The sequence below is a fragment of the Ranitomeya imitator genome, chromosome 3 (genome assembly GCF_032444005.1).
Source record: "Ranitomeya imitator isolate aRanImi1 chromosome 3, aRanImi1.pri, whole genome shotgun sequence".
NCBI lineage: Eukaryota > Metazoa > Chordata > Amphibia > Anura > Dendrobatidae > Ranitomeya > Ranitomeya imitator.
The window spans coordinates 435444660-435468522 of NC_091284.1; the positions used below are offsets into that span (position 1 = coordinate 435444660).

Here is a 23863-nt window from a genome sequence, read left to right on the forward strand (position 1 = left end):
ATACATTGCTGGAATCAGAATCTATGTCCTTTCATCAGATGTGGTAGTAAAAATCTGGTGACAAACTCCCTTTAACTAGATTGTGTTTTTAGAAGAACATCTGTCTATAGCACTTTTCAGTTGTAGTTGAGACTTTCAGCAGCAGGTGGCAGTAGAGAGCTTGCATAAGTAAAATGCTGAGCTGTGGACAGCCAGCAGCAGCAATGCAGAGAGGGGATGTTTCTCCAGCTGCAGTAGTAACACCTCCTCTTTTCAGCTCCTTTACCTCTTATTGAGAAAGCACAGGAAGAGAGTGACAACCATACAAAGTGAAGAGAGGCAGTGCTTCTATTTACTGGATTGGACTTCTTACATCAAGAGCTGATCTATGGATCCAGGACCTCCAATGGTATGTGCTGGTCAAGGACCTGGAGGACTCTACCTATCCCTTAGTGACAATGAGCAGAAACGTTACTCTGAGCTTTTCTCCTTGTGCCAAGTTGAAGGGTCCTTGCGCCTGGCAGCAGACAGCAGCAAGGTGGCAGAACTATTCATGGCATCCAAGCTTCCAGCTGAAACTTTACACCAGGTGAGTCCTAAATGGTGACACAAGCCATCCATCCCTCTCATTGATTCACTGGTTATCTGGAGATTTCATTTAACACTCTGTTGATAGTTGTTCAATAATTTTATTTATTTTGTTTTAGGAGGGGAAATAAAGGAATAAAATATTTAAGGTGACGTCGTCCAATAAATGCTAGTAAACAATGTCAAGCTTGTAGGCTGCGCTCTCGTGACCTCGCCTGGAATTTTACTGACTTACTTGACCAGTTAGGCCTCTTTTTGATGCACTTGTTTTACCAGTCAGCTCAGGTTGCTGGGTGGCATATAAGGGAATATTAATTAAAGGGAACCTGTCACCCCGTTTTTTGAGATTGAGCTATAAATACTGTTAAATAGGGCCTGCGCTGTGTGTTCCTATAGTGTATGTAGTGTACCCCGATTCCCCACCTATGCTGAGAAATAACTTACCAAAGTCGCCGTTTTCGCCTGTCAATCAGGCTGGTCAGGTCGGGAGGGCGTGGTGACATCGCTGGTTCTTCCTCAGCTTTACGTTGGTGGCGTAGTGGCGTAGTGGTGAACAAGCAGCGCGCGATCTGCGCTGTCATCCCTTTCGTCGGTGGGGCGGCCATCTTCCTGGGGCCGCGCGTGCGCAGATCGAGTGCTCTGCTGCACGGGGCTTCAGGAAAATGGCCGCGGGATGACGCGCGTGCGCATTAGAGATCGCGGCGGCCATTTTCCCAAAGCCGAGTTTGCATCTCGGCTTTGGGAAAATGGCCGCCGCGATCTCTAATGCGCACGCGCGTCATCCCGCGGCCATTTTCCTGAAGCCCCGTGCAGCAGAGCACTCGATCTGCGCACGCGCGGCCCCAGGAAGATGGCCGCCCCCACCGACGAAAGGGATGACAGCGCAGATCGCGCGCTGCTTGTTCACCACTACGCCACTACGCCACCAACGTAAAGCTGAGGAAGAACCAGCGATGTCACCACGCCCTCCCGACCTGACCAGCCTGATTGACAGGCGAAAACGGCGACTTTGGTAAGTTATTTCTCAGCATAGGTGGGGAATCGGGGTACACTACATACACTATAGGAACACACAGCGCAGGCCCTATTTAACAGTATTTATAGTTCAATCTCAAAAAACGGGGTGACAGGTTCCCTTTAATCCTGGTAATGATATGCTTGATTTGCCAATTATTTGTAACTAAATTGATAAAATACAAATTTCTGGCGTAGTCGGATATATTTATAGAGGCCTAAATTATTACATAAAAAGAAGAGAGTGCTCCTAATGTTATTATGTTGTGCTTTGTTTTTATTATTATTGATTTACATTAGTGTCCAGACCTCATAAAAAATTCTAGCTGTACCGTGTTCTATACTCTCTACTTTCACAAACTTGGAAACCTGAAAACACATTTATGTATAAATGGGAAAAAAAAGCTCACGCCGCTACTTAATAATTAATGGGGTTATTCCACAAACAATATTTATCACCTAAGCACAGGGGTCCAGTGTCCCCAGTGAAAATAGGGCATTGCGGGTTTATTATCCATTTATCCATCTCACTTAATGTGGTTATTCCATTTCAGTAAATTAATATCCCTGCTGCAGGTTATTATAAGGGGACAAACTGAGCTGTACTGGCCTTCTTCTATAAGGAGACAAACTGAGCTGTACTCGCCTTCCTCTATAAGGAGACAAACTGAACTGTACTCGCCTTCCTCTATAAGGAGACAAACTGAACTGTACTCGCCTTCCTCTATAAGGAGACAAACTGAACTGTACTCGCCTTCCTCTATAAGGAGACAAACTGAACTGTACTCGCCTTCCTCTATAAGGAGACAAACTGAACTGTACTCGCCTTCCTCTATAAGTAGACAAACTGAGCTGTACTCTCCTTCCTCTATTAGGAGACAAACTGAGCTGTACTCTCCTTACTCTATAAGGAGATAAACTGAGCTGTACTCGCCTTCCTCTATAAGTAGACAAACTGAGCTGTACTCGCTTTCCTCTATAAGGAGACAAACTGAGCTGTACTCTCCTTCCTCTATAAGGAGACATACTGAGCTGTACTCACCTTCCTCTATAAGGAGATAAACTGAGCTGTACTCGCCTTCCTCTATAAGTAGACAAACTGAGCTGTACTCGCCTTCCTCTATAAGGAGACAAACTGAGCTGTACTCGCCTTCCTCTATAAGTAGACAAACTGAGCTGTACTCGCCTTCCTCTATAAGGAGACAAACTGAGCTGTACTCGCCTTCCTCTATAAGTAGACAAACTGAGCTGTACTCGCCTTCCTCTATAAGGAGACAAACTGAGCTGTATTCTCCTTCCTCTATAAGGAGACAAACTGAGCTGTACTCACCTTCTTCTATAAGGAGACAAACTGAGCTGTACTCGCCTTCCTCCATAAGGAGACAAACTGAGCTGTACTCTCCTTCCTCTATAAGGAGACAAACTGAGCTGTACTCACCTTCTTCTATAAGGAGACAAACTGAGCTGTACTCGCCTTCCCCTGGTCCCTCTGCAAACCTCCGTCACTGCTCCCGGAAGTCTGGCGTTGGCTGTGGTGCTGACATGTTGACAGTGTGGCAGCCAATCAGTGAGCTAAGAGGCTCTGTCAATATAGACAGAACAACCCCTTCAGAGCCACTGAGCACGCCGATTGGCATCCGCACTGTCTACGTGACATCAGTGCTGCTGACACTGGGAACATCCATGGGAAAGTGAGAACCGCGTAATTCTTTATAATAACCTGCAGCCGGAGACATTAATTGATTAAAAGGGACAACCCTTTAAATAGAACAGTTGTCATGCATGTGTACTACGGCTCTATTCACCCCAGTTTTCTTGCGTGGTAGGGGAACCAAGAAGTCAGATGTTCAACTCGAAAAGTAGCACATATGCTGTGCATAGGTGATGAATGCCCCTCACCCAATTTATTATAGTACTAGACTTTCAGTAAATTTCCAATGTAGTTTATATGTTTAGGAAGGGGGATCATATTGGGAAATCACGCTAATGATATGGCTAACACTATACCACAAATATTAATCACGGCAGCCCCCATAACCTGTTCTGTCCTATTTTTTCTCACCTGTTTATTATCATAATTTACTTGCCAGTTACCTTGCGTACTGGTGCCGTTTTGGGGGAGGAAGATTGATGATTGTGGCAATACACAAATGTCATCTTCTACAGGCGTCAAGAAAAAGCAGATAACTCAGTGACAACTTCCAAAAGGAGGACTGTTGCTATGAAGCCTCCCTGATAATTACCAGCTATGTCACTCTAGCAAACAGTTACTCATAGCAAATATTTATAGGCCACATCAGATTGTGAAGGACACATAGTGCTTCATTGTGGATTTTTCAGAATTTTGCTTTAGTCTTCATTATACTGTTGGGAGTAGTGAAGGGGCCACATTTAAAAAAACAAAAACAAAACATGGTAAAGGATTTGAGTTACCTCTCTCCGTACTTCTGATATATCATATATTGAACACAGATATTTACACTGACTGAGTTCTTTGAAGCATCCAGGGTTTAAAAGTAAAGATACACTGGTATAAAACATGCAGTAACATACATAGTAACATAGTTAGTAAGGCCGAAAAAAGACATTTGTCCATCCAGTTCAGCCTATATTCCATCATAATAAATCCCCAGATCTACGTCCTTCTACAGAACCTAATTGTATGATACAATATTGTTCTGCTCCAGGAAGACATCCAGGCCTCTCTTGAACCCCTCGACTGAGTTCGCCATCACCACCTCCTCAGGCAAGCAATTCCAGATTCTCACTGCCCTAACAGTAAAGAATCCTCTTCTATGTTGGTGGAAAAACCTTCTCTCCTCCAGACGCAAAGAATGCCCCCTTGTGCCCGTCACCTTCCTTGGTATAAACAGATCCTCAGCGAGATATTTGTATTGTCCCCTTATATACTTATACATGGTTATTAGATCGCCCCTCAGTCGTCTTTTTTCTAGACTAAATAATCCTAATTTCGCTAATCTATCTGGGTATTGTAGTTCTCCCATCCCCTTTATTAATTTTGTTGCCCTCCTTTGTACTCTCTCTAGTTCCATTATATCCTTCCTGAGCACCGGTGCCCAAAACTGGACACAGTACTCCATGTGCGGTCTAACTAGGGATTTGTACAGAGGCAGTATAATGCTCTCATCATGTGTATCCAGACCTCTTTTAATGCACCCCATGATCCTGTTTGCCTTGGCAGCTGCTGCCTGGCACTGGCTGCTCCAGGTAAGTTTATCATTAACTAGGATCCCCAAGTCCTTCTCCCTGTCAGATTTACCCAGTGGTTTCCCATTCAGTGTGTAATGGTGACATTGATTCCTTCTTCCCATGTGTATAACCTTACATTTATCATTGTTAAACCTCATCTGCCACCTTTCAGCCCAAGTTTCCAACTTATCCAGATCCATCTGTAGCAGAATACTATCTTCTCTTGTATTAACTGCTTTACATAGTTTTGTATCATCTGCAAATATCGATATTTTACTGTGTAAACCTTCTACCAGATCATTAATGAATATGTTGAAGAGAACAGGTCCCAATACTGACCCCTGCGGTACCCCACTGGTCACAGCGACCCAGTTAGAGACTATACCATTTATAACCACCCTCTGCTTTCTATCACTAAGCCAGTTACTAACCCATTTACACACAATTTCCCCCAGACCAAGCATTCTCATTTTGTGTACCAACCTCTTGTGCGGCACGGTATCAAACGCTTTGGAAAAATCGAGATATACCACGTCCAATGACTCACCGTGGTCCAGCCTATAGCTTACCTCTTCATAAAAACTGATTAGATTGGTTTGACAGGAGCGATTTCTCATAAACCCATGCTGATATGGAGTTAAACAGTTATTCTCATTGAGATAATCCAGAATAACATCCCTCAGAAACCCTTCAAATATTTTACCAACAATAGAGGTTAGACTTACTGGCCTATAATTTCCAGGTTCACTTTTAGAGCCCTTTTTGAATATTGGCACCACATTTGCTATGCGCCAATCCTGCGGAACAGACCCTGTCGCTATAGAGTCCCTAAAAATAAGAAATAATGGTTTATCTATTACATTACTTAGTTCTCTTAGTACTCGTGGGTGTATGCCATCCGGACCCGGAGATTTATCTATTTTAATCTTATTTAGCTGGTTTCGCACCTCTTCTTGGGTTAGATTGGTGACCCTTAATATAGGGTTTTCATTGTTTCTTGGGATTTCACCTAGCATTTCATTTTCCACCGTGAATACCGTGGAGAAGAAGGTGTTTAATATGTTAGCTTTTTCCTCGTCATCTACAACCATTCTTTCCTCACTATTTTTTAAGGGGCCTACATTTTCAGTTTTTATTCTTTTACTATTGATATAGTTGAAGAACAGTTTGGGATTAGTTTTACTCTCCTTAGCAATGTGCTTCTCTGTTTCCTTTTTGGCAGCTTTAATTAGTTTTTTAGATAAAGTATTTTTCTCCCTATAGTTTTTTAGAGCTTCAATGGTGCCATCCTGCTTTAGTAGTGCAAATGCTTTCTTTTTACTGTTAATTGCCTGTCTTACTTCTTTGTTTAGCCACATTGGGTTTTTCCTATTTCTAGTCCTTTTATTCCCACAAGGTATAAACCGTTTACACTGCCTATTTAGGATGTTCTTAAACATTTCCCATTTATTATCTGTATTCTTATTTCTGAGGATATTGTCCCAGTCTACCAGATTAAGGGCATCTCTAAGCTGGTCAAACTTTGCCTTCCTAAAGTTCAGTGTTTTTGTGACTCCCTGACAAGTCCCCCTAGTGAAAGACAGGTGAAACTGTACAATATTGTGGTCGCTATTTCCTAGATGCCCGACCACCTGCAGATTTGTTATTCTGTCAGGTCTATTAGATAGTATTAGGTCTAAAAGTGCTGCTCCTCTGGTTGGATTCTGCACCAATTGTGAAAGATAATTTTTCTTGGTTATTAGCAGAAACCTGTTGCCTTTATGGGTTTCACAGGTTTCTGTTTCCCAGTTAATATCCGGGTAGTTAAAGTCCCCCATAACCAGGACCTCATTATGGGTTGCAGCTTCATCTATCTGCTTTAGAAGTAGACTTTCCATGGTTTCTGTTATATTTGGGGGTTTGTAACAGACCCCAATGAGAATTTTGTTACCATTTTTCCCTCCATGAATTTCGACCCATATGGACTCGACGTCCTCATTTCCTTCGCTAATATCCTCCCTTAAAGTGGACTTTAGACAAGACTTTACATAGAGACAAACCCCTCCTCCTCTCCGATTTTTACGATCCTTTCTAAACAGACTGTAACCCTGTAAGTTAACTGCCCAGTCATAGCTTTCATCTAACCATGTCTCGGTTATTCCCACTATGTCAAAGTTACCTGTAGATATTTCTGCTTCTAGTTCTTCCATCTTGTTTGTCAGGCTTCTGGCGTTTGCGAGCATGCAGTTTAGAGGATTTTGTTTTGTTCCAATCTCCTCGCTGTGGATTGTTTTAGAAATGTTCTTACCTCCCTTCTGAGTATGTTTTCCTGGATCTTCTTTGTTCAAGTCTAATGTTTTTCTTCCCGTCCCCTCTTCTTCTAGTTTAACGCCCTCCTGATGAGTGTAGCGAGTCTTCTGGCGAATGTGTATTTCCCAGGTTTGTTGAGGTGTAGTCCGTCTCTGGCGAGGAGTCCATCGAACAAGTAATTCACACCGTGGTCCAGGAATCCGAATCCTTGTTGTCTGCACCATCGTCTTAGCCAGTTGTTTGCATCAAGGATCCTGTTCCATCTCCTGGTGCCATGCCCGTCTACTGGAAGGATAGAAGAAAAAACTACCTGTGCATCCAGTTCCTTTACTTTCTTCCCCAACTCTTCAAAGTCTTTGCAGATTGTCGGTAGGTCCTTCCTTGCCATTGGTGCCAACATGTATCAGAAGAAATGGGTGGACGTCCTTGGAGTTGAAGAGCTTTGGTATCCTATCGGTCACATCCTTGATCATCGCACCTGGAAGGCAGCATACTTCTCTTGCAGTTATGTCCGGTCTGCAGATGGCTGCTTCTGTGCCTCTCAGTAGTGAGTCTCCCACCACCACCACTCTTCGTTGCTTCTTGGCTGTACTTTTTGCTGTCACTTGTTGCTGTGTGCCCTTTTCTTTTTTGCTTGCTGGTATTGCTTCATCCTTAGGTGTGCCATCTTCATCCTCTACAAAGATTTGATATCGGTTCTTCAGTTGTGTGGTTGGTGATTTCTCCATGGTCTTCTTGCTTCTTTTGGTCACATGCTTCCACTCATCTGCTTTTGGAGGTTCTCTGACACTTTTTTCACCTTCTGTGACCAGTAGAGATGCTTCTGTTCTGTCTAGAAAGTCTTCATTCTCTTTGATGAGTTTCAAAGTTGCTATTCTTTCTGCAGTTGTATCCAGTTGTACTCTACTGTTCTTCTCTAAGGGTGTGTTTCCACGGTCAGGAAATGCTGCGTGTTTGACGTTGCGTAGAGCCGCAGCGTCAAACACGCAGAGTCCAGATGTTACAGCATAGTGGAGGGGATTTCCTTCATGCGTTAAAACACACAAGCGGCAGACCCGCATAAACGGACATGCGGCGCGTCTTTTCAGAACGCCGCATGTCTGTTTACAATGCGGCAATACTCCGTCGCCGCACCGTAAATTACCCATAGATAATCATTAGATGCGTTAAAACTGCATCTAATGATTAGTCACATGCGTAGTAACTGTGTAAATGCAGCTTACTACGCATGTCTCCTAATTACATGCGGGCTTACCTGCCCCGCCGCCGAAAGTCCCTCGTCCACTGCTGTTCTCGCAATAACTTATCGCGAGAACTGCCGTCCACGTGACCCGGGGTTATCTCCGGTCACTAGTCTGTTTCTCACAATCAGCAGATCAGCTGATTGTGCCAACGCTTCAGTGTAGGTGATCGCTGGAGAGTTATCTCCGGTGATCATCTACAGGCTCTGCTACATCTGGATGTCAGGCATCCAGATGTAGCAGAGCTGAACTGTCTAGATTGTGTGCACATACAACACACAATATACAACATTGAACATACAGCATACAACATGCGACATACAACATGCACCATACAGCATTGAACATACAACAAGCAACATGTGACATACAACATGTGACATGCAACATGTGCCATACGACATACAACATGCAATATACAACATACACCATACAACATTGAACATACACCATACACCATGCAACATGCACCATGCGACATGCACCATACAACATGCAGCATGCAACATACACCATGCGACATACAACATGCAACATACGACATGCGGCATACAGCATGCACCATGTGACATGCAACATACAACATGCACCATGCGACATACAACATGCGACATGCACCATGCATGTACAAAATGCACCATGCAACATGTGACATACAACATGCATCATGCATCATGCGATATGTGACATGCACCGTGCAACATGCGACATACAACATGCACCATACGACATGCAACATGCAACATACCACATGCGACATACAACATGCACCATACGACATGCAACATGCAACATACCACATGCGACATACAACATGCACCATGCGACATGCAACATGCACCATGTGATATGCAACATACAACATGCGACATACAACATGCATCATGTGACATGCACCATGTGACATACAACATGCACCATACAACATACAACATGCGACATACAACATGCACCATGCAACTTACAACATGCAACATACACCGTACAACACATACATGCACTACATACATATTGACATACAGTACATACATATAGACATACAGTAAATACAACGTAGAGTACATACTCACCATCACCTTGTTATCTTGATCCCCGAAGCCACTGTCACCTGTAAAAAATATTAAAATAATAAACAAACAATATACTCCCTAATCCGCAGATATCCAATTAAAACAAGTGTCCCACGACGATCTCCCATGGAGAGCAGCCATATCAGCTGATGCGACCGCTCTCCAGGGGCTCCAGGAATACAATGACAGAAGGTATCCTTCAGCAATGTATTTCTACGCCCCTGTGAGAAATAGTCCCTAGTCTCACTTGTGGCACTGCTGTGTGGGAAAATTCTCACGCAGCTTTGCCACAAAGTGAGACCCTGAACTAAGGTAACCTCAGTGATACACAGCAGGAGCCATTGTCTCCTGTCAGTGTGTCACTGGAGGTCTATAGAGCAGTGACATCACCTGATGTTGCTGTTCTATAGGGGAGGTCATCGATGGGACATTCGTTATTAATTGGACTACGGCGGACAGGTAGTATACGGTTGGTTTATTATTTTAATTTTTTTGCAGGCGATCGAGTATGGTAAGTATGGTTAAATTAAGAATATTAAAATACTTTTTTCTGGCTGTATCTTTATTTTTTTTAACCCTTTCACTACTATAGGATTAGTAATGGATAGGCGTCTTATACATTTTTCTGGCATGGACTTTAAGAACAGTTTTAGACTAATTTGTGGGTGCTGTATTCAAATCTGATCTTATAATTTCTCTATCACATCATGTTTTTGCGCTATAGGTATATAGCCCATTTTCATGAATTCCATGATAAATATAAGTAGTGTCATGCCGTTAACAGCGATAAAGGGGCAGGACGGCGTACTGGGACCCGCACCTGTCCCTGCCACTATAATGGGCAAAGGTGCAGAATCAATAGCAATTATAGGTATGGGTCTAGACAACTCTTGAGTTTTAAACCCCTGTTTCTGAACAAACCCAGCATCAATCAAATTAAACCCTGCCCCAGAGTCCAGGAAGGCAGAGATAATGAGCCTACTTTCACCAAGACGAATCTCGGCTGGTAAGAAAAATTGTGGTTTACCTATGGAGGAAACTAGTACACCCGAGTTGCCAACCTCCCCACAACCTGGGCTCAATAGTTTTCCGGCGTTTGTCTTCTGGAAGGGCACACATTCACAAAATGACCCCTTCTGCCACAAAAAAAAAGCACCTCCCTTACGCCGTACTACTGCAGCCCCCTTAGAACGAGAAGCGCCACCCAACTGCATAGGTTCTCCTAGAGTCTCAGGTTCTGGTGAGTCCGAATCTGAGTTACCCTTGAATAGCGGCGATTCATTAAGTCTCTGGTGCAGGCGGTGGTCCACACGGATCGCAAGAGACATAGCTGCCTCCAGTGTGGTTGGTGTCTCCTGTAGGGCGAAGGCATCTTTTATCTTATCAGATAGTCCCTGATAAAATTGACTGCGGAGTGCATTGTCATTCCACTTTGTGTCAGTAGCCCATCTCCGAAACTCAGAGCAGTACTCCTCTACTGGCCGGTCTCCCTGTATAAGGTGGCATATTGTGGACTCAACGAGGGAGACACGGTCAGGATCATCATACACTTGACCTAAGGCTCGAAAATACTCCTCCACAGTCCGTAACAGCAAAGCATCAGCGGGAAGTGAAAAAGCCCAGGCCTGGGGATCACCCTGTAGTAGCGATACTACAATTCCAATCCTGTGCTCCTCTGAACCTGAGGTGTGAGGACGCAACCTAAAGTATAATTTACAGGCCTCCCTGAATGTAACAAATTTGTCGTGCCCCCCAGAGAACCTGTTAGATAATGCAATTTTGGCTCCAGCGAAGCTTGTGGAGGTGTAGCAACCCCCGCAGTGGTCACTGGAGTGCGCTGTACAACTGCCGAGCGGAGGTCAGCCACCTCTAAGCTGAGTTGCTGCAATTGTCCAGCTAAAGCAGCAATGGGGTCCATATTGGACCAAGAAAATTTTTAAGGTCAGTGATACTGTCACGCCGTTAACAGCGATAAAGGGGCAGGACAGTGTACTGGGACCCGCATCTGTCCTTGCCACTATAATGGGGCCCTGACTTTCCCTGATCTCAGGGGTACCTATAATGGTTAGGAGGCCTGAGCCGCCAGCGTATCCCTGTCTCCTGTGCAGGCCCTATCAGTGGCCCCCTCTCACCCCCAAGGGAGGTGGACTGCACCAGTGTATAAATACGACAATTAAACAGGGTATGCAGACAAGGTAACTAAAATCTCAAACTCACCAAATGCTCACACAACCACAGAGGAAACACAGAGAAGGGAAGAGAAGGAAAAACTAGGAAGGAAAACAGGTTTAACATGCAACCAAAACAGCAGACACCAATCTCTGTAAATAAACCTCCAAGCTCCTAACACCGAGCTCCTTCCCACTCCAAGCCAGGCAGCAGAACTGATCACTGACAACAGTTGTAGTCAAAGCTGAGTCTATATAGGAGCGGAGATTACAAAAACCAAATCAGCTGAGAGACCAAGCTCTCAGTAACTTCAGTAACAAGGTTTAACTCCTGCCCTGCTGGCATAAGACAGCCAGGTCAGAATTCAGGAGAAGAGCTTCTGTTCATCATGTGTGAACGAGGCCCAGAGCGCTGCGGTCCTCTGGAACCTCTCTGTCGCGGTAGCCCCGTGACAAGTAGTGTATGAAAAGTGCCGGTTTATACGGTTTACTAAGGTAAATTTAGTTTTCATTTAGTCTCCCAATAAATGTAAGAATATCTTTGTTTTCTTTGAACATGCATAATTCCCATTTGTTATGATAACACCCTTGTTTTCTGTGCTACTGGGACAGTAGAGCTACAGCAGAGCATTGGGTGAAAACTGAATGGCCTCAGCGACAGAGTTTGGCATCTGGCGATAAGAATGTCATCCATGATCCTCTAGTGGATAGGAAGGGCATTGTCTTTCCTCCCTTACACATAAAACTTGGATTGATGAAGCAGTTCATCAAAGCTCTCAATCACAGTGGAGAATGCTTTAACTATATATGTTCAACTTTTCCTGGTCTTAGTGAAGAGAAGAAAAAGGCTGGAATATTTGATGGACCTCAAATAAGAACACTTATGAGAGAACCAAATTTTATCACATCAATGAATGAGACAGAAGAAAGAGCTTGGAATGCATTTTGTAATGTGGTGCAGAATTTTCTAGGGAATAAGAAAGCAGACAACTATGAAGAGATTGTGGAAGAGCTACTAATGAGTCTGCAAAATCTTGGATGTAGAATGAGTATCAAGATTCACTAATTACACAGCCATTTGGACTTTTTTCCAGAGAACCTTGGGGATGTGAGCGAGGAACAAGGGGAGCGTTTTCATCAGGACATTAAAACAATGGAAGAACGGTATCAAGGCCGGTGGGACTCACATATGATGGCTGACTATTGCTGAAGCTTGATGAGAGACAACCCAGAAGCTGTACATCACAGATCAGCCAAGAAAAGAAAGTTCAAATAACTGCCATTTGTCATTCATCTGTGTGCCATATATGTGTGTTTTTATATTTTGTAGTTTTATTCTGTAAGTATATTTGATTTGCTGTACATAGACTTTGTAATCTTTGTTATTCCTTGATTATAAATATACAAAATGTAGTACCGAAAATCATGTGTTTTTATCATAAAACATTAGGAGTAATTTTCATCAAAAATTGAAAATATCTCGAAATCCTGATGTGATAGCCGAAAACGGAGTTCATATTCGTAATCAGCAGCCAAAATTGACTTAAAATATGTTTTAAAACCTTTTCCCAGAAAAATTGCGTTGACCAGTGTTATCTATCTATCTATCTATCTATCTTTCTATCTATCTATCTATCTATCTATCTATCTATCTATCTATCTATCTATCTATCTATCTATCCATCTATCATCTATCTGTTACATATCATCTATCTGTCTGTGTGTGTAAACATTATTCTTCAATGGAGTATGAGTTGTGAATTCCGCTCTTGGGCTCCCTCCGGTGGTTGAAAGTGGCACTTTTGTGAGTTCTGCTCTTGGGCTCCCTCTTGTGGTTTCTAGTGGTATGGCTGCTCCTTGGAGTTAGCTGTCATCAGCTGCCTCCACTTATCGTCCGCTATTTAAGTCTGGCTCTTTCTTCAGCCTGTGCCACTTGTCAATTTTTCCTGGCTGGATTCACATCTCTTCAGAGCTTGTCTCATGTTGTTCCTAAACCACCAGATCATAACAGTACAAGTGGCCAAAAATGAATTAAATATATCTCAAAAGAAGGAAAAGAAAGTCCTGAACCATTTTTTTTTCTGTGCTTTGGTTTGTCTTTTTTTTTCCTCTTGATATCTGGGTGGTTCAGGATATATGTTTTGGCATGGATGTTCAGGGTGTGTTTTCTGGTGTGGATCAACTTGCTGCAAGAGTACAGAGTATCCAGGATTATGTTGTCCAGACTCCGGCTTTAGAGCCCAGAATTCCTACTCCTGATTTGTTTTTTGGGGACAGATCCAAGTTTTTGAACTTTAAAAATAACTGCAAATTGTTTTTTGCTTTGAAACCCCGTTCTTCTGGTGATCCCATTCAGCAGGTGAAAATCATCATATCCTTGCTGCGTGGTGACCCTCAAGACTGGGCTTTTTCTCTTGAAACAGGGGATCCGGCATTATTGAATGTAGATGCATTTTTTCAAGCGCTCGGATTATTGTTTGACGAACCTAATTCTGTGGATCATGCAGAAAAAACCCTGTTGGCCTTGTGTCAAGGTTAGGAAGCGGCAGAGTTATACTGCCAGAAATTTAGAAAATGGTCTGTGCTCACTAAATGGAATGAAGAGGCTCTAGCTGCTATTTTCAGAAAAGGTCTTTCTGAAACCCTTAAAGATGTTATGGTGGGCTTTCCTACGCCTGCTGGTTTGAGCGAATCTATGTCTCTAGCCATTCAGATTGATCGGCGTCTGCGCGAGCGCAAAGCTGTGCACCATATGGCAGTATCCTCTGAGCATAGTCCTGAACCTATGCAATGTGATAGTATTTTGACTAGAATAGAACGGCAGGAATTCAGACGTCAGAATAGGCTGTGTTTTTACTGTGGTGATTCGGCTCATGTTATCTCTGATTGCCCTAAGCGTACTAAGAGAGTCGCTAGGTCTGTTACCATTAGTACTATACAGCTTAAATTTCTCTTATCTGTGACCCTGATTTGCTCATTGTCGTCCTTTTCTGTCATGGCATTTGTGGATTCAGGCGCTGCCCTGAACTTAATGGACTTAGAATTCGCCAGGCGCTGTGGTTTTTCCTTGCAGCCTTTGCAGAGCCCTATTCCTTTGAGGGGCATTGATGCTACACCCCTGGCCAAGGATAAACCTCAGTACTGGACACAGATGACTATGTACATGGCTCCTGCACATCAGGAAGATTGCCATTTTCTGGTGTTGCATAACCTGCATGATGTTGTTGTGCTGGGATTTCCATGGTTACAGGAACATAATCCGGTGCTGGATTGGAAAACTATGTCGGTGACTAGTTGGGGTTGTCGAGAAGTGCATAGTGACGTTCCTTTGATGTCAATTTCCTCTTCCCCCTCTTCTGAGGTCCCTGAGTTTTTGTCGGATTTCCAGGATGTATTTGATGAGCCCAAGTCCAGTTCCCTTCCTCCACATAGGGACTGTGATTGTGCTATTAACTTGATTCCTGGTTGTAAGTTCCCTAAGGGCCGACTTTTCAATCTGTCTGTGCCAGAGCATGCCGCCATGCGGAGCTATGTTAAGGAATCTTTGGAGAAAGGGCATATTCGGCCCTCTTCGTCACCATTGGGAGCGGGTTTCTTTTTTGTTGCTAAGAAGGATGGCTCCTTGAGACCCTGTATAGATTATCGTCTTCTTAATAAGATAACGGTTAAATTCCAATACCCCTTGCCTCTGCTTACTGATTTGTTTGCTCAGATTAAGGGGGCTAGTTGGTTTACTAAGATTGACCTCCGAGGGGCATATAATCTTGTTCGTATTAAACAGGGTGATGAATGGAAAACTGCATTTAATACGCCCGAAGGCCATTTTGAATACCTTGTGATGCCATTTGGGTTCTCTAGTGCTCCATCTGTGTATCAGTCTTTCAAGCATGAAATTTTCCGCAATTATCTTGATAAATTCATGGTCGTATATTTGGATGATATTTTGATTTTTTCCAATGATTGGGAGTCTCATGTGAAGCAGGTCAGGATGATGTTCCAGATCCTTTGTGATAATGCTTTATTTGTGAAGGGGTCTAAGTGCCTATTCGGAGTTCAGAAGGTCTCTTTTTTGGGTTTTATTTTTTCTCCCTCATCTATAGAAATGGATCCTGTTAAGGTCCAAGCTATTCATGACTAGATCCAACCCACATCTGTGAAGGGACTTCAAAAATTTTTGGGTTTGCTAATTTCTATCGCCGTTTCATTGCCAACTTTTCCAGTGTGGTTAAGCCCCTTACTGATTTGACGAAGAAAGGCGCTGATGTGACGAATTGGTCCTCTGAGGCTGTTGAGGCCTTTCAGGAGCTTAAACGCCGATTTACTTCTGCCCCTGTGTTGCGTCAACCGGATGTTTCTCTTCCTTTTCAGGTTGAGGTCGACGCTTCTGAGATTGGGGCAGGGGCCGTTTTGTCTCAGAGGGAGTGTTAGGAGTCGAGTTTCCTCTGCTGCACAGGGGGAATCTCGATCCGTCTCCGCTGCGGTCTCCCATTCTCCTCCAGCCGCAGTGGAGTCTGCTCAGCAGGGACGTCGCTCCCAGTGTCTTGCTCGCTCTCACTCTGTACAGAGAGTTACTGCTGCTTCTTCAGCTCCTGCCATTAAAGTCAGTGCTGGTCAGCGGCGAGCGGACTTCCCTGGGACTAAGTCCTTGTTTGCGCAAACTGAGCATGCCCAGAGCAAGATCTCCCGTTGGAGATCGAGGGTCATGTGCTCTGGCTCTGCAGCGCATTCCATTGGTCCTCTTGGCAGGTCCTGGAAGGGCAAAGTTTCTGTGGCCATTTCCTGTCCTGCAATTATATAAACTGCGCATGACCGCACGGCCATGCGCTAGTGTACAATTGAATACGTGTGTTTGTTGTGAGTGCAAGTCGTTCATTAAATACCCCTACCCTTTTGTATGACTGTTCGCGTATGGAGTATGGCTGCTATCTAGCGCCCGACAAATCACTCAATGTGTCACACACGTATCAGCATCTATTGCTGTGACCGCCAGTGCGGCGCCACGCGCCAGTAGTGCGCTTCCTGACCCACGTCTGGGTGCTTAGTGGTGCCTGCCAGCACGGCACAGTTCGCACTTCGGTGCTCTAATTATAAGAGTTGCCTAACACACCCTGTTGCGGTGTTGTGTCAGCAAGTGGTCTAATCGGACTTCAATCCTAGTTGGGGTTAAGTTCGCTGACTGCTTGCTCGCCTTCTATGTGCGGTACCGCGATCCTGTGACGCAACAGGATCGCTTCCTTCACGTTGGGTGAAGTTTAACCCACGCGAGTATACTTATGAGTACCGTCATATAGTCCGTCATTACTCAGCAGCAGGTTCCATCTCTGCACGGTGGACCCCGGGCTACGAACGCACCGTACACTATCAGTCTTATTATTTGGTGCGTTCCGCTAGCCCTAACAGGGAGTCTGATGGTTCATTGATGAAACCGTGTGCTTTTTTTTCCAGAAAGTTTTCGCCTGCAGAACGCAATTATGATGTCGGCAATCGGGAGTTGTTGGCTATGAAGTGGGCGTTTGAGGAGTGGCGACATTGGCTTGAGGGAGCTAAGCACCGTGTTGTGGTCCTGACCGATCATAAGAATCTGATTTACCTCGAGTCGGCCAAGCGGCTGAATCCTAGACAGGCTCGATGGTCCCTGTTTTTCTCCCTTTTTGATTTTGTGGTCTCGTATCTTCCGGGATCTAAGAATGTTAAGGCTGATGCCCTCTCTAGGAGTTTTTCGCCTGATTCTCCTGGAGTCCTGGAGCCGGTTGGCATTCTTAAGGAGAGGGTGATTCTTTCTGCTATCTCCCCTGATTTGCGGCGGGTGCTTCAGGAATTTCAGGCTGATAGGCCTGACCGCTGTCCAGTGGGGAAGCTGTTTGTTCCTGATAGATGGACAAGTAAGGTAATTTCTGAGGTTCATTGTTCAGTGTTGGCTGGTCATCCTGGGATTTTTGGTACCAGAGATTTGGTTGCTAGGTCCTTTTGGTGGCCTTCCTTGTCTCGCAATGTGCATGCTTTTGTGCAGTCCTGTGGGACTTGCGCCCGGGCCAAGCCTTGCTGTTCCCACGCTAGTGGGTTGCTTTTGACTTTGCCGGTCCCTGAGAGGCCCTGGACGCATATTTCCATGGATTTTATTTGGGATCTTCCTGTTTCCCAGAAGATGTCTGTTATCTGGGTTGTTTGTGACCGGTTCTCTAAAATGGTCCATCTGGTACCTTTGCCTAAGTTGCCTTCCTCCTCAGATCTGGCTCCATTGTTTTTTCAGCATGTGGTTCGTTTGCATGGCATTCCGGAGAATATTGTGTCTGACAGAGGTTCTCAGTTTGTCTCTAGATTTTGGCGGGCCTTTTGTGCTAGGATGGGCATTGATTTATCTTTTTCTTAGGCGTTTCATCCTCAGACTAATGGCCAAACTGATCGAACTAATAAGACCTTGGAGACCTTTTTGAGATGCTTTGTGTCTGCTGATCAGGATGATTGGGTGTCTTTCTTGCCGTTGGCCGAGTTTGCCCTTAATAATCGGGCTAGTTCGGCTACTTTGGTTTCACCTTTCTTTTGTAATTTTGGTTTTCATCCTCGTTTTTCTTCTGGGCAGGTTGAGCCTTCTGATTGTCCTGGTGTTAATTCTGTGGTGGACAGGCTGCAGCAGATTTGGACTCATGTGGTGGACAATTTGACGTTGTCTCAGGAAAGGGCTCAACGTTTTGCTAACCGCCGTCGGCGTGTTGGTCCCCGGCTTCGTGTGGGGGATTTGGTTTGGTTGTCTTCTCGTCATGTTCCTATGAAGGTTTCTTCTCCTAAGTTTAAGCCTCGGTTTATTGGTCCTTATAAAATTTCTGAAATTATTAATCCGGTGTCTTTTCGTTTGGCTCTTCCTGCCTCTTTTGCCATTCATGATGTTTTCCATAGATCTTTGTTGCGAAGATATGTGGTGCCCGTTGTTCCCTCGGTTGACCCTCCTGCCCCGGTGTTGGTTGAGGGAGAGTTGGAATATGAGGTTGAGAAGATTTTGGATTCTCGTTTTTCAAGGCGGAGGCTTCAGTATCTTGTCAAGTGGAAGGGTTATGGCCAGGAGGATAATTCTTGGGTTGTTGCCTCCGATGTCCATGCTACCAATTTGGTTCGTGCTTTTCACTTGGCTCGTCCTGATCGGCCTGGGGGCTCTAGTGAGGGTTCGGTGACCCCTCTTCAAGGGGGGGTACTGTTGTGAATTCCGCTCTTGGGCTCCCTCCGGTGGTTGTAAGTGTCACTTTTGTGAGTTCTGCTCTTGGGCTCCCTCTTGTGGTTTCTAGTGGTATGGCTGCTCCTTGGAGTTAGCTGTCATCAGCTGCCTCCACTTATCGTCCGCTATTTAAGTCTGGCTCTTTCTTCAGCCTGTGCCACTTGTCAATGTTTCCTGGCTGGAGTCACATCTCTGCTTGGATTCTCCTGGTTTCCTGACCAGTTCTGCAAAGATAAGTTCTGGCTTTGCTCATTTCAGTCCACATGTTGTGGACTTATTGTTCTGTGCATTCTATATTTGTCCAGCTTGTCAGTATGGATTTTTTCTGTTAGCTGGAAGCTCTGGGAAGCAGATTTACCCTCCACACCTTTAGTCAGGTGTGGAGATTTTGTAAACTCTGTGTGGATTGTTTTGTAGTTTTTATACTGACCGCACAGTTTCCTTTCCTGTCCGATCTATCAAGCTAGACTGGCCTCCTATGCTAAAATCTGATTTCATCTCTGCGTATGTTATTTTCCCCTCCTCTCACCGTCAATATTTGTGGGGGGCTATCTTTCCTTTGGGGATTTTCTCTGAGGCAAGATAGGTTTCCTGTTTCCATCTCTAGGGGAAGTTAGATCTTAGGCTGTGCCGAGGGGTCTAGGGAGCGTCAGGTACCCCGCACGGCGATTTTTAGTTGCGCTGCTAGGTTCAGGGTTTGCGGTCAGTACAGATACCACCTCCTTCAGAGCTTGCCTCATGTTGTTCCTAAACTACCAGATCATAACAAGTATGTAAATGAAGAGGTTGGACAAGAAATGACATCACCATTCTTTTTTTTTGTATATCTTTATTGAGCTTACAAAAACACACACAAATCCGCATGAAAAAAATGCATGAAAAACGCACAAAAAATGCATCAAAAACACGTGAAAAAACCTGCCAGTGACCTCAGGTGCAGATTTGGTGCAGATTTTACCTGCGTCAAATCCTGATCAAATCCTGATGCAATCCTGAACTTGGAAACATACCCTTAAAGTAAGGCCACACACTGAGTATTTGGTGAGTTTTTTACCTCAGCATCTATAAGCCAAAATACAGAGAGGAACAGTCAGAGGAAAGGTATAATAGAAACACATCATCACTTCTGTATTTATCACCCACTCCTGGTTTTCGCTTACAGATACTGAGGTAAAAAAACTCACCAAATACCGATAGTGTGATCATAGCCTTATTCTTCTAGTGTAAACTACCTGTGTACATTTGGAGTCCAGTTGCACACTTCTGCTATTTTTCTGGGAGATACTAAATCTGACAGAAAAAAATATTAAAGGGAACCTGTCACCGCGTTTTTTCAGATTGAGATATAAATACTGTTAAATAGGGCCTGCGCTGTGCATTACTATAGTGTATGTAGTGTACCCTGATTCCCCACCTATGCTGAGAAATACATTACCAAAGTCGCCGTTTTCGCCTGTCAATCAGGCTGGTCAGGTCGGGTGGGCGTGGTGACATCGCTCTTTTCTTCCCCAGCTTTCCGTTGGTGGCGTAGTGGTGTGCGCATGTCGCAGTGACGAATCCACTGCGCGCACGTGAAGAAGTAGCGCGCGATCTGCGCTATTACCCCCTGTCATCGGTGGGGGCGGCCAACTTCCTGGGGCCGCGCGTGCGCAGATGGAGTGCTCTGCTGCACGGGGCTTCAGGAAAATGGCCGCGGGATGCCGCGCGTGCGCAGAAGAGATCGCGGCGGCCATTTTCCCAAAGCCGAGTTTGCATCTCGGCTTTGGGAAAATGGCCGCCGCGATCTCTTCTGCGCACGCGCGGCATCTTGCGGCCATTTTCCTGAAGCCCCGTGCAGCAGAGCACTCCATCTGCGCACGCGCGGCCCCAGGAAGATGGCCGCCCCCACTGATGACAGGGGGTAATAGCGCAGATCGCACGCTGCTTCTTCACGTGCGCGCAGTGGATTCGTCACTGCGACATGCGCACACCACTACACCACCAACGGAAAGCTGGGGAAGAAAAAAGCGATGTCACCACGCCCACCCGACCTGACCAGCCTGATTGACAGGCGAAAATGGCGACTTTGGTAATGTATTTCTCAGCATAGGTGGGGAATCAGGGTACACTACATACACTATAGTAACGCACAGCGCAGGCCCTATTTAACAGTATTTATATCTCAATCTGAAAAAACGGGGTGACAGGTTCCCTTTAAATCACAGGCTCGGATATTCACTGAAGGACTCATGCACAAATACATGTGCATTAATTATTTAGCCTAAATGAACTTTCTCACACACCATTTTTTTTAATATTCCAGCCAGTGTTGTAATTTAAAGGGGATTTCTTATTTCTTGCTTCGGAAAACCCTGAGCTCCCGGCACAATTTGTATATAAATAAAAACTGCACTATACTCACCCTCTGTGGGTCCTGTGTTGTTTCCATTGCTACTCATGGTGTCTATAACCCTGTGAGCCCACAACAAGCTTTTTGGTGCTTTTTTGACACTGCATCTTTTTGCTGTGTCAAAAACGCAACAAAATGGATGGGATTTTTAGAAATTTCTTGCCCTTCGTGCTTTTATTTTCACTCAGCGTAAACTGACCTGCTGTGCATGTTTCATATCTGCAGCATATCAATTTCTCTTGTGGGTGCGCAGAGATTTCTGTGTGGATTTTCCCCATAGACTTGCATTAGATACGGAAATTCCACAGGTAAATCACCCACGTGTGCTTTTTGTGCTTTTCTGCAGTGGAAACGCACCAAAAACGTCTGTAATCCACACCTTACTACGTATATCAATAAAATTTTGTCAAAGCAAAATTACAGGAAGTATCAAAAACAAAGCAGCTTTATTTAAAACTAGATGGTGGCCCGATTTTAACGCATCGGGTATTCTAGAATATGTATGTATATAGCAGCCACATAGTATATAGCACAGGCCACAACATATTCTTGAATAACCCGATGCGTTAATACAGACCACGCATTATATAACAGTGGCCACGCAGTATATAACACAGCCCAAACAGTATATAACACAGCCCACGCAGTATATAACATTGCCCACATAGTATATAACACTGGCCACGTAGTATATAGCAGCCATGCAGTATATAACGCAGCCCACACAGTATATAACACTGCCCACATAGTATATAACACTGCCCACGTAGTATATAGCAGCCATGTAGTATATAACGCAGCCCACACAGTATATAACACTGCCCACATCTATAATATAACGCTGGGAGCGTCACTCTGTCCGAAGCCTTTATAGACTGCGCAAGCGCAAGCGCCGGCGCAGTCTGGACCCCACAGAGTGACGCTCCCAGGAGATCGCGGTATGCGTAAACACTGAACGCACACCGCGATCTCCAAAGGAGAGGCAGGGACCGCCAGGAGGGTAAGTATATTCAACTGTCCCCAGTTCCAGCGCTGCGTGCGGCTCCGTGTTCCGGGTCCTCTGCTGTGACTTTCACAGTTCAGAGGGCGCGATGATGCGCTTAATGCGCGCCGCCCTCTGACTGAACAGTCACAGCCAGAGGAGCCGGAAGAAGCGGCGGGCAGCGCTGGAACGGGACAAACAGGTGAGTATAGCAAGTGCTGGGGGGCCTGAGCTGGCGGCGATACCGGCACCTGACCCCCACTGTGCGCCGGTGTCCCCGCCTGCTCAGGACCCCAGCACTCGGCGCCCAGCGACGATAGGGGAGCATGGTATTTTTTTTTTATATATCGCAGCAGCATACGGGGCATATATTATGGAGCATCTTAAGGGGGCCATAAACCATAATGGAGCAGTGTATGGGGGCATATATTATGGAGCATCTTATGGGGGCCATAAACCATAATGGAGCAGTGTACGGGGGCATATACCATGGAGCATCTTATGTGGGCCATAAACCTTTATGGAGCAGTGTACGGGGGCATATAATATGGAGCATCTTATGGGGGCCATCAACCATAATGGAGCAGTATACAGGGGCATATAATATGGAGCATCTTATGGGGGCCATCAACCATAATGGAGCAGTGTACGGGGGCATATAATATGGAGCATCTTATGGGGGCCATCAACCATAATGGAGCAGTGTACGGGGGCATATAATATGGAGCATCTTATGGGGCCATCAACCATAATGGAGTAGTGTACGGGGGCATATAATATGGAGCATCTTATGGGGGCCATCAACCATAATGTAGCAGTGTACGGGGGCATATAATATGGAGCATCTTATGGGGGCCATCAACCATAATGGAGCAGTGTACGGGGGCATATAATATGGAGCATCTTATGGGGGCCATCAACCATAATGGAGCAGTGTACGCGGGCATATACTATGGAGCATCTTATGGGGGCCATCAACCATAATGGAGCAGTGTACAGGGGCATATACTATGGAGCATCTTATGGGGGCCATCAACCATAATGGAGCAGTGTACGGGGGCATATACTATGGAGCATCTTATGGGGCCATCAACCATAATGGAGCAGTGTACGGGGGCATATACTATGGAGCATCTTATGGGGGCCATAAACCTTTATGGAGCAGTGTACGGGGCATATAATATGGAGCATCTTATGGGGGTCATAAACCTTTATGGAGCAGCGTATGGGGCAAATGGATGGGAGCAGCAAATTACAGAACGGTGGCGCAGGATGGGAGCAGCACATGACAGAACGGGGGCGCAGGATGGGAGCAGCACATGACAGAACAGGGGCGCAGGATGGCAGCACATGTCAGAATGGGGGCACAGGATGGGAGCAGCACATGACAGAATGGGGGCGCAGGATGGGTGCAGCACATGACAGGATGGGGGTGCAGGATGGGAGCAGCACATGGCAGGATGGAGCAGCACATGACAGGATGGGGACGCAGGATGGAGCAGCACATACCAGGATGGAGACCATATACCAATATAAATGCTCGCCACCCGGGCATAGAACGGGTTCAATAGCTAGTAGTATATAGCAGCCATGTAGTATATAACGCAGCCCACACAGTATATAACATTGCCCACATAGTATATAACACTGCGCACATAGTATATAGCAGCCATGTAGTATATAACGCAGCCCACGCAGTATATAACATTGCCCACATAGTATATAA

At 45.2% G+C, this 23863-nt stretch overlaps 1 protein-coding gene across 10 annotated transcripts in view; it reads left to right on the top strand.

The window, feature by feature from the left end:
* The first annotated feature begins 207 nt into the window (after positions 1-207).
* Positions 208-23863, top strand: part of REPS2 (RALBP1 associated Eps domain containing 2) — a 441759-nt gene continuing 418103 nt past the window's right edge. For 4 of the 10 annotated variants that reach the window (XM_069757317.1, XM_069757320.1, XM_069757316.1 and 1 more), the window contains exon 1: positions 256-568. In XM_069757317.1, coding sequence (XP_069613418.1) covers positions 368-568 — 201 coding nt within the window. In that variant the 5' untranslated portion in view covers positions 256-367. Of the gene's footprint in view, positions 569-23863 lie in introns of all 10 variants that reach the window. The other 6 variants (XR_011319312.1, XM_069757323.1, XR_011319311.1 and 3 more) reach the window with 3 other exon arrangements.